The sequence below is a fragment of the Scyliorhinus torazame genome, chromosome 13 (assembly GCF_047496885.1).
Source record: "Scyliorhinus torazame isolate Kashiwa2021f chromosome 13, sScyTor2.1, whole genome shotgun sequence".
NCBI classification, from domain to species: domain Eukaryota; kingdom Metazoa; phylum Chordata; class Chondrichthyes; order Carcharhiniformes; family Scyliorhinidae; genus Scyliorhinus; species Scyliorhinus torazame.
This window is the reverse complement of record NC_092719.1, coordinates 105,423,203-105,443,136: the sequence shown is the minus strand read 5'-3', so window position 1 is coordinate 105,443,136 and position 19,934 is coordinate 105,423,203. Positions and strand designations below refer to the sequence as shown.

Sequence of the window (19,934 nt, the reverse complement as noted above, 5' to 3'; positions counted from 1 at the left end):
GAACTCAATTTAAACTTTTAAAAACATACAGTGAACATCTTAGCAACCATCAATTCAAATACAACCACCAAAGACCACAACACTAAGTAAACCTTTAAGCTTTCCTTTTTAACATCCATATGACTTAAAAACAAAACCTTTATCAGAAGCACATCAGGTTAAAGTCACTACTGTTATTAGTTTTAAATCACCAGGATCGATTTACAGTCTTTAGATTACAGAAAGAGACTCTAATACACCTTCTAGCTGTGACCAAAACTATCCAGCTCTGAAAACGAAACTAAAACACACCCTGCAGCAAACAGCCTAAGACGAAAGTAAAAAGCTGACAGGCAGCCCAGCTACACCCACACCTTGACATCACTGATAAACAGCCGTTTCTTAAAGGTACATTTCTTAAACACCCATTTCTTAAAGGTACTCTCACATGACACACTAAGACCACCTGTTTCTTCCTCAGTAATATCTCTCGACTTCACTCCTGTCTCAGCTCATCAGTTGCTGAAGCCCTCATTTGTGCCTTTGTTACCTCTAGTCTTGAACATTCACAACATTTACAGTGCAGAAGGAGGCCATTCGGCCCATTGAGTCTGCACCGGCCCTTGGAAAGAGCACCCTACTTAAGCCCACACCTCCACCCCATCCCTGTAAACCCCACCCAACCTTTTGGACGCTAAGGGGCAATTTATCATGACCAATCCACCTAACCTGTAGATCTTTAGACAGTGGGAGGAAACTGAAGCACCCGGAGGAAACCCACGCACACACGGGAAGAAAGTGCAAACTCCACACAGAGTTGGCTGGAATTGAACCTGGGTCCCAGGCACTGTGAGACAGCAGTGCTAACCACTGTGCCACCATGCCGCCCTATCCAACGTGTAGCTGACTGGTCAGTGACGTTCTACCCTCTGTATCCTTCAGTTCATCCAAAACGCTGTGTTCGCATCTTAACTCGCACCGTGTCCTGTTTCCCATTATCCTTGTGCTCACCGACCTATATTAGCTTCCAGTCAGGCAATATCTTGATGATTCTAAACTTCTCCTTGTCAAACTGTAGCCACCTGGGTTGGCCACTTCCCGACTTAAAATGGAGAACAGCAAAGGCTGAAGGGAAATTCAGCCAACACAGGCAAAAACTAGCAGGTGCAAGTTTACTGTGTATTAGACTCTGCAAAAGCTCAGACAGCATCGATACAAGCAGTCATCTGCATAGTAATGTAGCAGCCATCTACATAGTAATGAGCGATTCCCACGAACAATCGAAACATTTGAGGTAAACAAGGCCAAGCCAGACTCCTCGGTGCCAGCAGGAGCCAACACAAAAGAGGTTAACGGACACCTAAAGACCGCCCATCGATCAGGAAACCGCTCCAGTATTGGAGAAATCGAACCAAGCGATTGGAACAAAGTCCAATCACTTGAAACCAGGTACGGGGCCAGCCCCAAAAGGCGGGTATGCCCCTGGGGACTATAAAGTAAAGCCCCCAAGTTCAAATCGTCCTTCTTGACAGGGTCACTCAGCAACGCGAAGCAACCCTTGACAGTGACCTGTCTGGCGGCCTCCAAAAACATAAGTTTCAAGTCAACGCTCGCTACGAGATAGGCGCTCCTAGCTACCAGTCCATACCAGCTTTTGAATCCCGCAGACTCAGAACCCGAACGAAAGGCCATTTGTTCCCCTGGCCTGGTGGGCCAGTCCGAAGCTAAGTATCGGCCTGTTAGTGATAGAAATAGCTCAGAAAGTAGAGTTTATGCATGAGTAGCGATTTACTGTGTATAGTAAATGTGCTTTGATTTGAATCTTACTAATTGGTGTATTAAGTTATTGATCATTACTTGAACTTGAACCTCGTGGCAGTATCATCAAGATACCTGGCGACTCTAGAGCAAAGGTTATAAAACAGAGCCAATTGAACCAACCAAAAGTTAGCAACAAAACCCCTACATTATTTTTTTTGAAAATCTTTTTATTAGCATTTCCCATATTTATAAACAGTTGTTATTTATATACATTACATTTTTCTTGCCTGCGTTAATTTGCTTTATTTTACAGAGAGGTTTTGTCCTTCATTTGGCTAACTGTACGTACATTTTGCTGCCCTCTGGATCGGCCGATGATACCCCCCCCCCTCAGCCCCACCCCTCCATTGGTTTCAGCACCCTTCCGTTTCTCTTTTGGCCCCCCCCCCCCGGGTTGCGCAGTTTCCCCTGGCTTACTCCTCGATGCCGGCATCGAACAGGTTTTGGAACAGGCCGATGAACCGCCCCCAAGTATCCAGGAAGCCTTCCTCTGACCCTCGGATGGCGTGCTTAATCTTCTCCAGGTGGAGAAATTCCGAGTGGTCAGCGAGCCAGTCTGCAGCTTTGGGTGACGCTGCCGATCGCCAGCCGAGCAGGATTCTCCAGCGTGCGATTAGGGAAGTGAAAGCAGGAGCGTTGGCCACCTTCCCCATGTGTAGCTCTGGCTGCTCCGATACCCTGAAGATTCTCACTATTGGGAATGGCTTCACCCTCACCCCCACAACCTTGGACATTGCCTCGGAGAAGGCTGTCCAGAGCCCAGCAAGCTTGGGGCAAGCCCTAATCATATGGGTGTGGTTGGCCGGGCACCTTTGGCACCGCTCACATTTGTCCTGCTCATTCGGGTTCTGGTCAGGTGCGCTCTGTGCACCACTTTGAGCTGCATTAGGCTTAGCCTTGCGCAGGAGGAGGTGGAGTTCACCCTGCTCCGTGCTTCTCTCCAGAGTTCCCATCCTACCACCGTCCCCAGTTCGTCCTCCTATTTTTGTCTGGTCCCATCCAGTGGTGTTCGGGCTCTGTCCAGTAGCTGTCTGTATATTTTCCCACATAGCCCCCCCCTTTTCGCTGCTTGTGCCTATCAGTCCTCTAGCCGTGTGCTTTCTGGGGCCCCGGGGTTCCCTACTGTCTCTTTGCGGAGGAAGTGCTTTATTTGGAGGTGTCTCAATTCCTGTCCTCTTGCTGGTTTCCACTTCCTCGTCAGTTCGTCCAGTGTCGCCAGTCTGCGCCCTACGTAGAAGTCCCCGACCGTCAGTCTGCCCACGTCCCGCCTCCATCTTTTGAAGGTGGTCTAGCAAGGCTGGGGGGAATCTGTGATTGCTGCAGATAGGGGCCATAAGGGACATTTTGGTTATCCCGAAGTGCTGTCTCAATTGGATCAACGTTCTCAGCGTGACCGCTACCACTGGGCTCGTTGTGTACCTTGTTGAGGAGGATGGGAGTGCTGCTGTGGCCTGGGCCCGGAGGGTAGTTCCTTTACAGGATGCCTCCTCCATTTGTACCCAATCTGTGTCGGGTTATTGACCCATCCCCTCACTTTTTCTGCCGTTGCTGCCCAGTGGTAGTGTTGCATGTTCGGTAGAGCCAGGCCCCCTCTGACTTTCCCTCTTTGCAGTGTCGGTTTGGGAATTCTCGGGTTCTTGCTCTTCTCCTCCCCCCCCCCCCCCCCCCCCCCCAAATGCCTTGATTAGCCTGTCTATGTTTTGGAAAAAGGCCTTGGGGATGAAGATCGGGATGGATCTAAACAGGAAGAGGACCTTTGGCAGTATGTTCATCTTGGTCGTCTGCACTCTTCCCGCCAGGGAGAGTGGGAGTGAGCCCCACCGTTGAAGGTCTTTCTTACTTCCTCCACCAGGCTGGTCAGGTTCCACTTGTGGATCTGGGTCCAGTCTCTGGCTATTTGGATCCCCAGGTAACGGAATCTGTTCTGGGCTGTTTTGAACGGGAGCCCCTTCAGCTCCGTCCCTCCCCCTTTTGGGTTCACTGGGAATGTCTCGCTTTTGCCCAGGTTAAGCTTGTAGCCTGAGAAGGTTCCAAACTCTTTCAGTATTTGCAGTATTGCCGTCAGTCCCTCCTGTGGCTTCGAGACATAGAGGAGCAGGTCATCTGCATAGAGTGAGACTCTGTGCTCTGTCTCCTCTCCGGATACCCATCCAGCTTTTTGAGTCCCGCAGGTCTATCACCAGGGGTTCGATCGCTAGCACGAACAAGAGTGGGGACAGGGGGCAGCCTTGTCATGTTCCTCGCTGTAGCTGGAAGTATTCAGAGCTGGTGGTGTTAGTTCGGACATTCGCTTTGGGGGCGTTGTACAGGAGCCTCACCCAGGCGGTGAACCCCCCCTCCTAGCCCAAACCGTTCCAGTACCTCGAGGAGGTAGCTCCATTCGACTCTGTCAAAAGCCTTTTCTGCGTCCAGAGAGACGATCACCTCTGGTGTTCTCTCCCCAGAGGGGGTCATTATTATGTTCAGCAGCCGCCTGATGTTCGCTGTGAGCTGCCTACCCTTGACAAAGCCCGTTTGGTCCTCTGCGACCACCTCTGGTACGCAGCTGTCCAACCTTTTGGCCAGGACCTTTGCAAGTATTTTCACATCCACGTTCAGCAGTGAAATGGGTCTGTATGATCCACATTCCGTCAGGTCTTTATCTTTTTTGGGTATTAGTGAGATTGTGACCTGCACTAGCGTTGGGGGCAGGGTGCCCCCTGTCAGTGAGTCTGCGAACATGTCCCTTATGTCATGAGAATGTCACTTTAAGAAATGTTTGGCTGCTCATGTTGCTGCAGTGATGTCAGAGTGTGGGTGGAGCTGAGCTCTGGTTCTGCTTTTTAGTTTCACTTTGAGAAAAGCTTGGGTGTGTCTGTCTTTTTGGTTTCGTTTTACGGTGTGTTGCAGCTGAAGTCAGAAAAAGCAGCTCTACTGCTGTTCTCACTGCCATGAAAGACTATCTCCGAATCCTTTGGTGATTTAAAACTAATAACTGCTTGCAGTAATGACTTTAACCTAATGTGCTCCTGTTTAAAGGTTTGTTAAGTCTTCTGGGTGAAAAGGACAGCATACAGATTACTTAGTGTTGTATTCTTTGGGGGGTGTATTTGAATTAATGGTTGCTAAGATGTTCACTGTTTGTTTTAGAAAGGTTAACTTGAGTTCATAGAATAAACATTGTTTTGCTTTAAAAAATACTTTCCATTGAGACTTCCGGGTGCGGCGATGACCAGCTAAGTCGCACGTTTCGGCACCTCCCGTTGAAACGGACTTTTGGGCTCTTATTAGGAGCCCCAAAGGCAATTTTTAACGGCCAAAATCATTGTGCGGTGAAATAGGAGGGAATCCCCCCGGATAAATATGGATAAAGGAGAGGATAGCGGCCGGATTGCAGTGGATCCACTGGAGCAGCGGCAAGGAAGGGAAGCTCGAAGCAAGATGGCGTTGGAAGGTGGCTGTTTGGTATGGGGCCCGGAGCAACAAGAGTTCCTGCGGCGCTGTGTGGAAGAGCTGAAGAAGGAGGTGATGGCCCCGATGCTACAGGCGATTGAAGGGCTAAAGGAGAAGCAGAGGACCCAGGAGTTGGAGCTTCGGGTTGTGAAGGCAAAGGCTGCTGAAAATGAGGATGAAATACAGGGCCTGGTGTTAAGGACAGAGACGCACGAGGCACAGCACAAAAGGTGTGTGGAGAGGTTGGAAGCCCTGGAGAATAACTCGAGGAGGAAGAATTTAAGAGTCTTGGGTCTTCCCGAAGGCACAGAGGGGGCAGACGTCGGGGCATATGTGAGCACGATGCTTCACTCGCTAATGGGATCGGAGGCCCCGACGGGCCCTTTGGAGGTGGAGGGAGCTTATCGAGTTCTGGCGCGAAGACCAAAGGCAGGAGAAATACCTCGAGCCATAGTGGTGAGGTTTCACCGCTACAATGACAGAGAGATGGTTCTAAGATGGGCGAAGAAAACTCGGAGCTGCAGGTGGGAGAACGCGGTGATCCGCGTGTACCAGGATTGGAGTGCGGAGGTGGCGAGAAGGAGGGCAAGTTTCAACCGGGCCAAGGCGGTGCTCCACAAAAAGAAGGTTAAATTTGGAATGTTGCAGCCGGCGAGACTGTGGGTCACACACCAAGGGAAGCACCACTACTTTGAGACGGCAGAAGAGGCGTGGACATTCATTGTGGACGAGAAGCTGGAATAGTCTGGCGAGAGAAAAAGCTTCTGTAATAAAGTGGTGGGGTGATTATGTGGACGAGGAAGGGGAAGGGGGGGGAATTTTTTCAATTTTGTAACTTTTCTCTTTTCCCCTCGTGTGGTGTGGGGGGGGGGGGGGGAGTATGGGGAACTGTGGGTGCCGGTGGGAAGGAAAGGGGAAGGAGAAGGGAACTGCGCCATCAGGGGCGGGGTCGAGTGGGAAACGCGGGCTTTGCTCCCCCGCTATGGTAATTGTGGCGGGAACGGGGACGCAGGAAGGAGGGGGCCTCGCACAATGAGGGGCCGAGGACAAACGGGGGAAGCTGAGGTCAGCCAGAGTTTGCTGACTTCTGGGAGCAACATGGGGGGTGCAACTACGCTAGAAAGGGATCTAGCGGAGGGGGGGGGATAACTGGGTTGCTGCTGCTAAGGGGAAGGGGGAGCTGTTATGGAGCGGGGTGGTCGGGACGGGAGAGCACCGTCGGTGGGATATACGGGTACGTGGGAACCGGGTGAGGAGCTGGGTTAGAAAAGGAAATGGCTAGTCGTCAAGGGGTGGGGGGGGGGGGGGGGGGGCGGCGTGGGGGGGTAAAGAGCCCCCCAACCCGGTTGATCACGTGGAACGTGAGAGGGCTGAATGGGCCGATTAAAAGGGCACGGGTACTCGCACACCTAAAGAACTTAAAGGCAGATGTGGTCATGTTGCAGGAGACGCACCTGAAACTGGCAGATCAGGTCAGACTACGTAAAGGATGGGTGGGGCAGGTGTTCCATTCGGGCTTAGATGCGAAGAATAGGGGGGTGGCTATTCTAGTGGGGAAACGGGTACTGTTTGAGGCAAAGACCATAGTGGCGGACAGTGGGGGTAGATACGTGATGGTGAGTGGCCGATTGCAAGGGGAGGTGGTGGTTCTGGTGAACGTATACGCCCCGAACTGGGATGATGTAAACTTCATGAAGCGTATGCTGGGGCGTATCCCGGACCTGGAGGCGGGAAAGCTGGTAATGGAGGGAGACTTCAATACATTGCCTGATCCAGGGCTGGACCGGTCTAGGTCTAAGACAGGGAGGAGGCCGGCAGCGGCCAAGGTGCTTAAGGACTTCATGGAGCAGATGGGAGGAGTAGACCCCTGGAGATTTATTAGGCCTAGGAGTAAGGAGTTTTCATTTTCTCCCATGTTCACAAGGTGTATCCACGGATAGACTTTTTTGTCCTGGGAAGGGCACTGATTCCGAAGGTGACAGGGACGGAGTATACGGCCATAACCATTTCGGACCACGCTCCACATTGGGTAGATCTGGGGGTAGGAGAGGAAAAGGAGCAGCACCCACTCTGGAGATTGGATATGGGGTTGTTGTCGGATGAGGGGGTATGTCTAAGGGTGAGGGGGTGTATCAAAAGGTACCTGGAGCTTAATGATATCAGAGAGGTCCAGGTGGGAGTGGTCTGGGAGGCGCTGAAGTCGGTGGTCAGAGGGGAGCTGATATCCATAAGGGTACATAAAGGGAAGCAAGAGAGCAAAGAAAGGGAGCGACTGTTGAGAGAACGTCTGAGAGTAGACAGGCAATATGCAGAGGCTCCGGAGGAAGGACTGTACAGGGAAAGACAAAGGCTACATATGGAATTTGACCTGCTGACCACGGGCAAGGCAGAAGCACAGTGGAGGAGGGCACAGGGAGTACAGTATGAGTATGGAGAGAAGGTGAGCCGGTTCCTGGCCCAACAACTGAGGAAGAGGGGAGCGGCGAGGGAGATAGGTGGGGTGAGGGATGAGGAAGGTGAGATGGAACGGGGAGCGGAGAGGGTGAACGGGGTGTTTAAGGCATTCTACGAGAGGCTGTATAAGGCTCAGCCCCCGGAAGGGAAGGAGGGAATGATGCATTTCCTAGATCGGCTGGAATTCCCGAAGGTGGAGGAGCAGGAGAGGGCGGGACTGGGAGCACAGATTGAGATGGAGGAGGTGGTAAAGGGGATTGGGAGCATGCAGGCGGGGAAGGCCCCGGGACCGGATGGGTTCCCGGTGGAATTTTATAGGAAATACATGGACCTACTGGCCCCGCTTTTGACGAGAACCTTTAATGAGGCCAGGGAAAGGGGGAAGTTGCCCCCGACTATGTCGGAGGCGACGATACCGTTACTCTTAAAGAAGGAAAAAGACCCGCTGCAGTGCGGGTCTTACAGGCCTATTTCCCTCCTGAATGTGGATGCTAAGCTCCTGGCCAAGGTGATGGCGACAAGGATAGAGGATTGTGTCCCAGGGGTGGTCCACGAGGATCAAACTGGGTTCGTTAAGGGGAGACAGCTGAACACGAATATACGGAGGCTGCTAGGGGTGATGATGATGCCCCCACCAGAGGGGGAGGCGGAGATAGTGGTGGCGATGGACGCTGAGAAAGCATTTGACAGAGTGGAGTGGGACTACCTATGGGAAGTGTTGAGGAGATTTGGTTTTGGAGAGGGGTTTATTGAATGGGTACAGCTGCTATCTAGGGCCCCGGTGGCAAGTGTGATCACGAACAAGCAGAGGTCCGACTACTTCCGTCTTTATAGAGGGACAAGACAGGGGTGTCCCCTGTCTCCCTTACTGTTTGCATTGGCAATTGAGCCGCTGGCCATAGCACTGAGGGGCTCTAGGAAGTGGAGGGGAGTACTCAGGGGAGGAGAAGAACACCGGGTATCATTGTATGCAGATGATTTATTGCTGTATGTTGCGGACCCAGTGGAGGGGATGCCTGAGATAATGTGGACACTCAGGGAGTTTGGGGAATTTTCGGGGTACAAATTGAATATGGGGAAGAGTGAGTTGTTTGTGGTGCATCCGGGGGAGCAGAGCAGAGCAGGGGAATAGATGATTTACCGCTGAGGAGGGTAACAAGAGATTTCCAGTACTTAGGGATCCAGATAGCCAGGAACTGGGGAACCCTACATAGGCTTAAGTTAACACGATTGGTGGAACAGATGGAGAAGGATTTTAGGAGATGGGACATGGTGTCCCTGTCACTGGTGGGCAAGGTGCAGGCGGTCAAAATGGTAGTCCTCCCGAGATTTCTTTTTGTGTTCCAGTGCCTCCCGGTGATGGTTACGAGGGCTTTTTTCAAAAAATTGAGAAGAGTGTTATGAGCTTTGTGTGGGCTGGGAAGACCCCGAGAGTGAGGGGGGGGGGGGCGGGTTTGCAGCGTAGCAGGGATGGGGGGGACTGGCACTGCCGAGCTTAAGTGATTATTATTGGGCCGCCAATATCTCAATGGTGTGTAAGTGGATGGGAGAAGGGGAGGGAGCGGCGCGGAAGAGACTGGAAATGGCGTCCTGCAAAGGAACCAGCCTACAAGCATTGGCGACGGCGCCATTGCCGTTCTCCCCGAAGAAATACACCACAAGCCCGGTGGTGGTGGCAACGCTGAAAATTTGGGGGCAGTGGAGACGGCATAAGGGAATGACGGGTGCCTCGGTGCGGTCCCCGATAAGGAATAATCATAGGTTTGTCCCGGGGAGAATAGATGGGGGATTTAGAATATGGCAGAGAGCAGGGATTGTGCAACTGAGGGATCTGTTCCTAGTCTGGACGTTTGCGAGTCTGGGAGCGCTGACGGAAAAATACGGGTTGCCCCAGGGGAATGCATTTTGGTATATGCAATTGAGGGCTTTTGTGAGGCAACAGGTGAGGGAATTTCCGCAGCTCCCGACGCAGGAGATTCAGGATAGAGTGATTTCGGGAACATGGGTGGGGGATGATAGGGTGTCAGATATATACAGGGAAATGAGAGACGAGGGGGAGATCATGGTGGATGAGCTGAAGGGAAAATGGGAAGAAGAGCTGGGGGAAGAGATCGAAGAGGGGCTGTGGGCAGATGCCCTACGCAGGGTAAACTCTTCGTCCTCGTGTGCCAGGCTTAGCCTGATACAATTCAAGGTCTTGCACAGGGCGCACATGACCGGAGCAAGGCTCAGTAAATTTTTCGGGGTAGAGGATAGGTGCGGGAGATGCGCGAGAAGCCCAGCGAACCACACCCACATGTTTTGGTCATGCTCGGCACTGCATGGGTTCTGGGTGGGGGTGGCAAATGTGCTTTCGAAGGTGGGTGGGGGTCCAGGTCGAGCCAAGCTGAGGGTTGGCTATATTTGGGGTTGCAGAAGAGCCGGGAGTGCAGGAGGCGAGAGAGGCTGATGTTTTGGCCTTTGCGTCCCTAGTAGCCCGGCGAAGGATATTGTTAATGTGGAAGGAAGCTAAACCCCCGGGCGTGGAGGCCTGGATAAATGACATGGCAGGGTTTATAAAACTGGAACGGATAAAGTTCACACTAAGAGGCTCGGCTCAAGGGTTCACCAGGCGGTGGCAACCGTTCATTGACTATCTCGCAGAACGATAAAGGAAATGGGAAAGTAGCAGCAGCAACCCGGGGGGGGGGGGGGGGGGGGGGGGAGGAGGCTCGGGTGGGTCCTCAGGGGTGTTTTTGTATGGATATTTTTACTTGGACATGTATATTGGCTTGTTTGACTTTATTATCTGGGAGAGTTAATATTTTGTTATGGCAGTTGCCATTTAGTTTATATATTATTTATTTATTTGTTAAAAACGGTCACTATTATTTATATTGTTTTATTGTTGTAAAAGGGAAAGATTTTTGTACTGTTTTGTTTGGCCGAAAAAAATTTGAATAAAATATATTTTAAAAAACTTTCCATTTCTGCTGTACCACACCTGTAGAGTGGGCCGTGTGCTCCCCATACCACAATCTATTAAAAGTTGTGGGTCAGGTGACCTCCATGATACACTTTGGGGTACTCTCAACCCTGACCCATAACACTTGGGTGTGGGGCCAGGACTGGTGCGAATTTGTTGTAGACGTTCGCCGGAACCCGTCGGGTCCCAGTGCCTTCCCCGCCTGCTTGGAGCTGATGCTCTCCATGATTTCTCCCAGGTCTATTGGTGCTTCCAGCTCCCCCCACCACTGGCAGTTCCAGTCTTTCTAGGAACTGTTTTATTCCCGCATCCCCGTCGGGGCGCTCGGATGAGTGGATTCTCGGGTAGAAGGTCTCGAATGCCCGATTGATCTCCTTTGGCTCTGTTACCAGTCTGCCTTTGCTATCCTTAACCTGGGTTATTTTCCTCGTGGCTGCCTGCTTTCTAAGCTGGTGAGCCAATAGGCGGCCAGCCTGGTCTCCGTGTTCGTAGAAGGTCCCCCGTGCCTGGCGGAATTGGTACACTGCTTTTCTCGTGGTCAAACCCCTACATGTCCTTGCTCCTCCCGATCTCTGCAACCTCCAACCCCATAACCCTCCGGGATATCTGCTCACCTCGAATTCTGGACTGTTGCCCATTCCCAATTGTGATTGCTCCACCATTCGTGGTCATGTCTTCCTGCTCCTTGGCCTCAAGCTGTGGAATTCCCTGCTGAGACATCCCTCTCCACCTGCTTCTCCATTTACACATCTCTCTGACTTGGCGGCGTGCTCTGTTTTACAGTGTTAGTGAAAGAGCCTTGGGACGTTTAATTCATTCAGTGGTGCTTTATGAATATAAGTTGTTGTTTCCTATATCAGCAATGGGAGGTGTGTCTTAGACAGTATGTCGGCTAATACAGCCCATGTGACTTTGTCTTGTTTCAGGCATTCGAGGATCAAATTAAGGCGTGGTGTCAGGACGCAGGTGATGGAGTTGAGTACGAGTTTAACCAGGTGATAAGTGATAAATAAATCTTCTGCATAGTTTATTCTGCAGTTCGTTCACAGCGTATTGGCAAAAATCCAAAGTATGAAATGTCCCAGCTCCCAGTAAAACAGGATGATAATCTTGTTTGAGCAGATTAGATTCTCCCAGCATCGGCAGCCTTTATGAGCTTACAGTGTGGACAGACACTCGCTGTGTGGACACTGTGTGTGTGTACTGGACACTCGCTGTGTGGATACAGTCTGTGTGGACTGGACACTCGCTGTGTGGATACAGTGTGTGTGGACTGGACACTCGCTGTGTGGACAATGTGTGTGCGGACTGGACACTCGCTGTGTCGACACAGTGCGTGCAGACTGGACACTCGCTGTGTGGACACAGTGTGTGCGGACTGGACACTCGCTGTGTGGACACAGTGTGTGCGGACTGGACACTCGCTGTGTGGACACAGTGTGTGCGGACTGGACACTCGCTGTGTCGACACTGTGTGGACTGGACACTCGCTGTGTCAACACAGTGCGTGCAGACTGGATACACGCTGTGTGGACTGGACACTCGCTGTGTGGACACTGTGTGTGTGGACTGGACACTCGCTGTGTGGACACTGTGTGTGTGGACTGGACACTCGCTGTGTCGACACTGTGTGGACTGGACACTCGCTGTGTCGACACAGTGCGTGCAGACTGGACACTCGCTGTGTGGACACAGTGTGTGCGGACTGGACACTCGCTGTGTGGACACTGTGTGCGGACTGGACACTCGCTGTGTGGACACAGTGTGTGCGGACTGGACACTCGCTGTGTGAACACTGTGTGCGGACTGGACACTCGCTGTGTGGACACAGTGTGTGCGGACTGGACACTCGCTGTGTGGACACTGTGTGCGGACTGGACACTCGCTGTGTCGACACAGTGTGTGCGGACTGGACACTCGCTGTGTGGACACTGTGTGCGGACTGGACACTCGCTGTGTAGACACTGTGTGCGGACTGGACACTCACTGTGTAGACACTGTGTGCGGACTGGACACTCGTTGTGTAGACACTGTGTGTGTGTGGACTGGACACTCGCTGTGTGGACACAGTGTGTGCAGACTGGACACTCGCTGTGTGGACACTGTGTGTGTGGACTGGTCACTCGCTGTGTCGACACTGTGTGTGTGGACTGGATACTCGCTGTGTGGACACAGTGTGTGTGGACTGGACACTCGCTGTGTCGACACTGTGTACGGACTGGACACTCGCTGTGTCGACACTGTGTACGGACTGGACACTCGCTGTGTGGACACTGTGTGCGGACTGGACACTCGCTGTGTGGACACAGTGTGTGCGGACTGGACACTCGCTGTGTGGACACAGTGTGTGCGGACTGGACACTCGCTGTGTGGACACAGTGTGTGCGGACTGGACACTCGCTGTGTGGACACTGTGTGCGGACTGGACACTCGCTGTGTGGACACTGTGTGCGGACTGGACACTCGTTGTGTAGACACTGTGTGTGTGTGGACTAGACACTCGCTGTGTGGACACGGTGTGTGTGGACTGGACACTCACTGTGGACACTGTGGACTGGAAACTCGCTGTGTGGACACAATGTGTGTGGACTGGACACTCGCTGTGTCGATACAGTGTGCGCGGACTGGACACTCGCTGTATGGACTGGACACTCACTGTGTGTGGACTGGATACTCACTGTGTGGACACAGTGTGGACTGGACACTCGCTGTGTGGACAAAGTGTCTGCGGACTGGACACTCACTATGTGAACACAGTGGACTGGACACTCGCTGTGTGGACACAGTGTGTGCGGACTGGACACTCGCTGTGTGGACACAATGTGTGTGGACTGGACACTCGCTGTGTGGACACAATGTGTGTGGACTGGACACTCGCTGTGTGGACACAGTGTGTGTGGACTGAACACTCGCCGTGTGGACAGTGTGTGCGGACTGGACACTCGCTGTGTGGACACAGTATGTGCGGACTGGACACTCGCTGTGTGGACACAGTATGTGTGGACTGAACACTCGCCGTGTGGACAGTGTGTGCGGACTGGACACTCGCTGTGTGGACACAGTATGTGCGGACTGGACACTCGCTGTGTGGACACTGTGTGTGTGGACTGAACACTCGCCGTGTGGACAGTGTGTGCGGACTGGACACTCGCTGTGTGGACACAGTATGTGCAGACTGGACACTCGCTGTGTGGACACAGTATGTGCGGACTGGACAGTCGCTGTGTGGACACAGTATGTGCGGACTGGACAGTCGCTGTGTGGACACAGTGTGTGCGACTGAACACTTGCTGTGTGTACACCGTGTGTACGGACTGGACACTCGCTGTGTGAACAGGGAACTGTGTATCCTGGGTTCTTGATGGGAGTTGTATCTCCCGGATTATTGATGGGGCAGTATGTACTGGGTTATTGATGGGAGTTGTGTATACTGCAGTATTGACAGGAGTTGCATATACTGCGCTGGTGATGGGAGTTGTGTGTACTGCGTTAGTGATGGAAGTTGTGTATGTGTCGTTAGTGATGGCAGTTGTGTATACTGCTGCATTGATGGGAGTTCCGTCTACTGGGTTATTGGTGGGAGCAGTGTGTACTGGGCTATTGATGGAGGGGTTGTGTTTTGTGGGTTATTGATGGGAGTTGTTTATACTGGGTTAATGAGGGGAGCAGTGTTTATTGGGTTAATGAGGGGAGCAGTGTTTATTGGGTTATTGATGGGAGTTGTGTATACTGCGGTATTGATGGAGGTTGCGTGTACTGTGTTATTGATGAGAGTTGCGTATCCTTGGTCATTGATCGGATTTGTGTATACCGTGGTAGTGATGGGATTTGTGTATACTGGGTTATTGATGGGAGCAGTGTGTACTGATGGGGGTTATGTATACTGCAATATTGATACCGTGCTGTCGTGGAGGCAGCACGGTAGCACAGTGGTTATAACAGTTGCTTCACATGGCAGCACGGTGGTACAGTGAATAGCTCACAGCGCCAAGGTCCCAGGTTCGATCCCGGCCCTGGGTCACTGTCCATGTGGAGTTTGCACATCCTCCACGTGTTTGCGTGGGTTTCGCCCCCACAACCCAAAGGTGTGGGCTTAAGTGAGGTGCTCTTTCCAAGGGTCGGTGCAGACTCGATGAGCCAAATGGCTTCCTTCTGTACTGTAAATTATGATTCTATGATAGGAGTTGTATATACTGGGTTATTGAAGGGAGTTGTTTATACTGGGTTATTGATGGGAGTTGTTTATACTGGGTTATTGATGGGAGTTGTTTATACTGGGTTATTGATGGGAGTTGTGTATACTGGTTATTGATGGGAGTGGTTTATACTGGGTTATTGATGGGAGTTGTGTATACTGCAGTATTGATGGAGTTGGGTATACCTGCTTATTGTTAGGAGCAGTGTGTACTAGGCTATCGATGGGAGTTGTGTGTACTGGGTTATTGATGGGAGTTGTGTGTACTGGGTTATTGATGGGAGTTGTGTATACTGGGTTATTGATAGGAGTAGTGTGTACTGGGTTATTGATGGGAGTTGTGTATACTGGGTTATTGATAGGAGTAGTGTGTACTGGGTTATTGATGGGAGTTGTGTGTACTGGGTTATTGATGGGAGTTGTGTATACTGGGTTATTGATAGGAGTTGTATGTACTGAGTTATTGATGGGAGTTGTGAATACTGCAATATTGATGGGGAGCAGTGCTACTGGGCTATTTAAGGGAGTTGTGTGTACCGTTTTTTTGTTGGGAGTTGTGTATACTGGATTATTAATGGGAGCAGTGTGTACTGGGTTATTGATGGGAGTTGTGTATACTGGATTATTGATGGGAGTTGTGTGTACCGTTTTTTTGTTGGGAGTTGTGTGTACTGGGTTATTGATGGGAGTTGTGTATACTGGATTAATGATCGGAGTTGCGTATACTGGATTATTGATGGGAGTGGTGTAATAAAATTGCATTTTTAATTTAAAATTTTAATTAAATTAATGGGGGATCTCTATACTGCGCTATTGATGGGAGTTGAGTATATCGGGTTATTGATGGGAGTTGTGTATACCGCGGTGGGCATTCATGGCAGTTGTGTATACAGCGGTATTGATACGAGTTTTGTATACTGCCTATTGACAGGAATATTCACAGTTCTCAATTTACCTGCAGAAAGGCATGGACCAGACAGTGACATCAATTGAGAAGTCTGACCCCTGGTGGAACTCATTCATCAGCACCTGCCAGAAATTGTGAGTAGTGACATTTCCGTTGCTGAGACCTGTGGAAACTGTTCACTAGAGAGGGCGGCACGGTAGCACAGTTGTTAGCACTGTTGCTTCACAGCTCCAGGGTCCCAGGTTCGATTCCCGCTTGGGTCACTGTCTGTGCGGAGTCAGCATGTTCTCCCCATGTCTGCATGGGTTTTCTCCGGGTGCTCCGGTTTCCTCCCATAAGTCCCGAAAGACGTGCTTGTTAGGTAAATTGGACGTTCTTAATTCTCCCTCTGTACCCGAACAGGCGCTGGAATGTTGTGACTAGGGGCTTTTCACAGTAACTTCATTACAGTTACCGTAATAGAACATAGAATTTACAGTGCAGAAGGAGGCCATTCGGCCCATCGACTCTGCACCGGGTCTTGGAAAGAGCACCCGACCCAAGGTCCACACCTCCACCCTATCCCCATAACCCAGTAACCCCACCCAACACTAAGGGCAATTTTGGACACTAAGGGCAATTTTAGCATGGCCAATCCATGTAATGTAAGCCTACTTGTGACAATATTAAAGATTATTATAGATCAGTTACTGAACAGGGTTTACCAGATTGGAGGATATTAAAGATTGAGGAGAATGACTGCACACTGATTGCTGTTGGACTGAGTTACAGTGAGGGTCTATGTAGAGACTGTGTTACAGTGAGGGACCGTGTACTGACAGCTGCAGGACTGTGTTACAGTGAGGGACTGTGTAGTTATTGCTATGGGACTGTTTTACAGTGAGGGACTGTGTACTTACTGCTGTGGGACTGTGTTAGAAGAGTGTACTGTGTACTGACTGCTATGGGACTTTGTTACAGCGAGGGACTATGTATTGACTGCTGTGGGACTGTGTTGCAGTGAGGGACTGTGTACTTGACTGCTGTGTGACTTGCTGTAGGAAGCAAGTGTGTACTGACTGCTGTGGGACTGTGTTATAGTGACAGACTGTGTATGGACTACTGTGGAACTGATTACAATGACGAACTGTGTACTGACTGCTGTGGACTGTGTTGCAGTGAAGGACAGTATACTGACTGCACTGGGATGGTGTTTAAATGCCAGACTGTGTACGGACTACTATGGGACTGTTTTACAATGACTGATTGTGTACTGATTGCCATAAGACTGTATTACACTGAGGGACTGCTTACTAATTGTGGTACTGTGATAGCGTGACTACTGTGGAACTGTTGCAATGAGTGACTGTGTACTAACTGCTGTGGGACTGTGTTACATTGAGGGCCTGTGTACTGACTGCTGTGGGACTGTGTTACGGTGACAGACTGTGTACAGACTACTGTGGGACTGTTATACAGTAAGGAACTGCGTACTGACTGCTGTGGGTTGTGGTACAGTGACAGATTGTGTATGACTGCTGTGGACTGTATCACAATGAGGGACCGTGTTCTGACTGCTGTGGGACTGTATTTCAATGAGGGACCGTGTTCTGACTGCTGTGGGACTGTGTTTCAATGAGGGACTGTGTACTGACTGCTATGGGACTGTGTTACAACGACAGACTGTTTTACAATGACGAACTGTGTACTGATTGCTGTGGACTGTGTTACAGTGAGGGACTGTGTACTGACTGTTGTGGGATAGGGTTACAGCGAGGGACTGTGTACTGACTGCTGTGGGACTGTGTTATAGTGAGGGACTGTGCACTGACTACTCGGGAACTGTATTACAGTGAGGGACTATTTACTGACTTGTGGGACTGTCTTCCAGTGAGGGACTCTGCACTGACTGCTGTGTGACTTGTTATAGAAAGTGAATGTGTACTGACTGCTGTGGGGCTCTGTTGTAGTGATAGTCTGTACTTATTGTTGTGGGACTGTGTTGCAGTGAGGGACTGTTTACAGACTACTATGGGACTGTGTTACAATGACAGACTGTGTACAGACTATCAAGGGACTGTGTTACAATGACAGACTGTGTACTGACTGCTGTGGGACTGTGTTGCAGCAAGGGACTTCTACTGACTATTGTGGGTCTGTGTTACAGTGAAGGATGGTGCACTGCCTGCTGTGGGGCTGTGTTACAATGAGGGCCTGTGTTCTGACTGCTGTGGACTGTGTTGCAGTGAGGGCCTGTGTATTGACTACTGTGGGACTGTATTACCATGAGGACCTGTGTACTGACTGCTGTGAGACTGTTATAGTCAGGGTCTGTATACTGAATTCCGTGGAATTGTGTTAATTTATGGTGCTACGGGAGGGGTGTGTACCTGCCTCATTGTGCTGTGTTTTTCAGGAACATGAATCTGGAATGTGAGATCTTCCCGGCTGCCACTGATAGCCGCTTCATTCGCGCTGTGAGTGTCTGAATCCTAACATGGGGCCTGTCCGAATGCCTCTCAACCTGACCAGAGAGGGGTGGTGTTTCTGGGCATGTATCTGTTGAGGGGCAGGGAGCTGCGGATTATGCTTGGCGATGTTTGTCAAGGTGGAGCAGTTTATGGGGCAGCTTTGTCGGGTTAAGGAAGGTGTTTAGTCGAGTATTTGTGGTTTTAGTGTGTTTGTGAGTGTGTGGGACGTTTGGGATTATTGTTGGGATGAGGAAAATGTTTGGGGGTTGTTGTGGCTTGGTTTATCTTGCTGTTATGTCCGTGACACACTCCTCTCTCCTTCCACAGATGGGTTACCCTGCTATCGGATTCTCACCCATGAACCAGACTCCTATCCTGCTGCACGATCATAATGAGTTCCTGAACGAGAGAGTCTTTTTGAACGGCATCGAGATCTACGCCAGCCTGATCCCCGCTCTCGCCGCAGTTCCACCCCTGGAAGGGGAGACCTGAGAGTGCAGGGCTCGGAAGCTCATCCCTCACCTCCACCCCTTCCTCTCTCCTCAAGATCCCCTGCACCATTCCTCTCCCCGACACCGCCCCCCTCCTCTTCCCCCCCCTCCTCTCCCCAGACCCTTCCCATCCACACCTCCCCGACAACCCTCCTCCACAATTCCCACACTCTTCCTAAAACTCCATCCTGTCCTTCTTACACACACTCGCATTGCACACGCTGTCCTTCACACCCCCTGCCTCCCTCCCTCCCTCACTCCCCTTTCCCCTCCCTCGCACCCCTTTCCCCTCCCTCACACCCCCACTCCCCTTCCCCACACCCCCACTCCCCTCTCCCACTCCCATTTCCCTCCCTCACACCCCTTTCCCCTCCCTCACACCCCCACTCCCCTTCCCCACACCCCCATTCCCCTCCCTCACACCCCCATTCCCCTCCCTCACTCCCCTTCCCCACTCCCCTGTCCTCTCCCTCACACCCCTTTCCTCTCCTTCACACCCCTCTCCCCTCCCTCACACCCCCATTCCCTCCCTCACACCCCCACTCCCCTTCCCCACTCCCCTTCCCCACTCTCCTCCCCCACTCTCCTCCCCCACTCTCCTCCCCCACTCCCTTTCCCCACTCCCCTCCCACCCCCCACTCCGCCACTCTCCTCCCCCACTCCCCTTCCTCAGACCCCCACTCCCCTTCCCCAGTCCCCCAGTCCGCCACTCCCCCCCCCCCACTCCGCCACTCCCCCCCCACTCCGCCACTCCCCTCCCCACTCCTCTCCCCCACTCCCCTCCCCCACTCCCCTTCCCCAGACCCCTTCCCAGACCCCCACTCCCCTTCCCCACTGCCCCACTCCCCTTCCCCACTGCCCCACTCCCCTTCCCCACTGCCCCACTCCCCTTCCCCACTGCCCCACTCCCCTTCCCCACTGCCCCACTCCCCCTTCCCCACTCCCCTTCCCCACTCCCCCTTCCCCACTCCCCCTTCCCCACTCCCCCACTCCCCCTTCCCCACTCCCCCTTCCCCACTCCCCCTTCCACACTCCCCCTTCCCCACTCCCCCTTCCCCACTCCCCCTTCCCCACTCCCCCTTCCCCACTCCCCCTTCCCCACTCCCCTTCCCCACTACCCCTTCCCCACTCCCCCTTCCCCACTTCCCCACTCCCCCTTCCCCACTCCCCCTTCCCCACTCCCCCTTCCCCACTCCCCCCTTCCCCACTCCCCCCTTCCCCACTCCCCCCTTCCCCACTC

The 19,934-nt window shown here is 52.0% G+C and overlaps 1 protein-coding gene across 6 annotated transcripts in view; it reads left to right on the top strand.

Moving 5' to 3' along the window:
• Window positions 1–18,980, top strand: part of LOC140388218 (aminoacylase-1-like) — a 96,152-nt gene extending 77,172 nt beyond the window's left edge. For 2 of the 6 annotated variants that reach the window (XM_072472021.1, XM_072472022.1), the window contains exons 12-15: window positions 11,578–11,646; window positions 15,808–15,887; window positions 18,149–18,209; window positions 18,531–18,962. In XM_072472021.1, coding sequence (XP_072328122.1) covers window positions 11,578–11,646; window positions 15,808–15,887; window positions 18,149–18,209; window positions 18,531–18,695 — 375 coding nt within the window. In that variant the 3' untranslated portion in view covers window positions 18,696–18,962. Of the gene's footprint in view, window positions 1–11,577; window positions 11,647–15,807; window positions 15,888–18,148; window positions 18,210–18,530 lie in introns of all 6 variants that reach the window. The other 4 variants (XM_072472018.1, XM_072472017.1, XM_072472020.1 and 1 more) reach the window with 4 other exon arrangements.
• The last annotated feature ends 954 nt before the right edge of the window (window positions 18,981–19,934 follow it).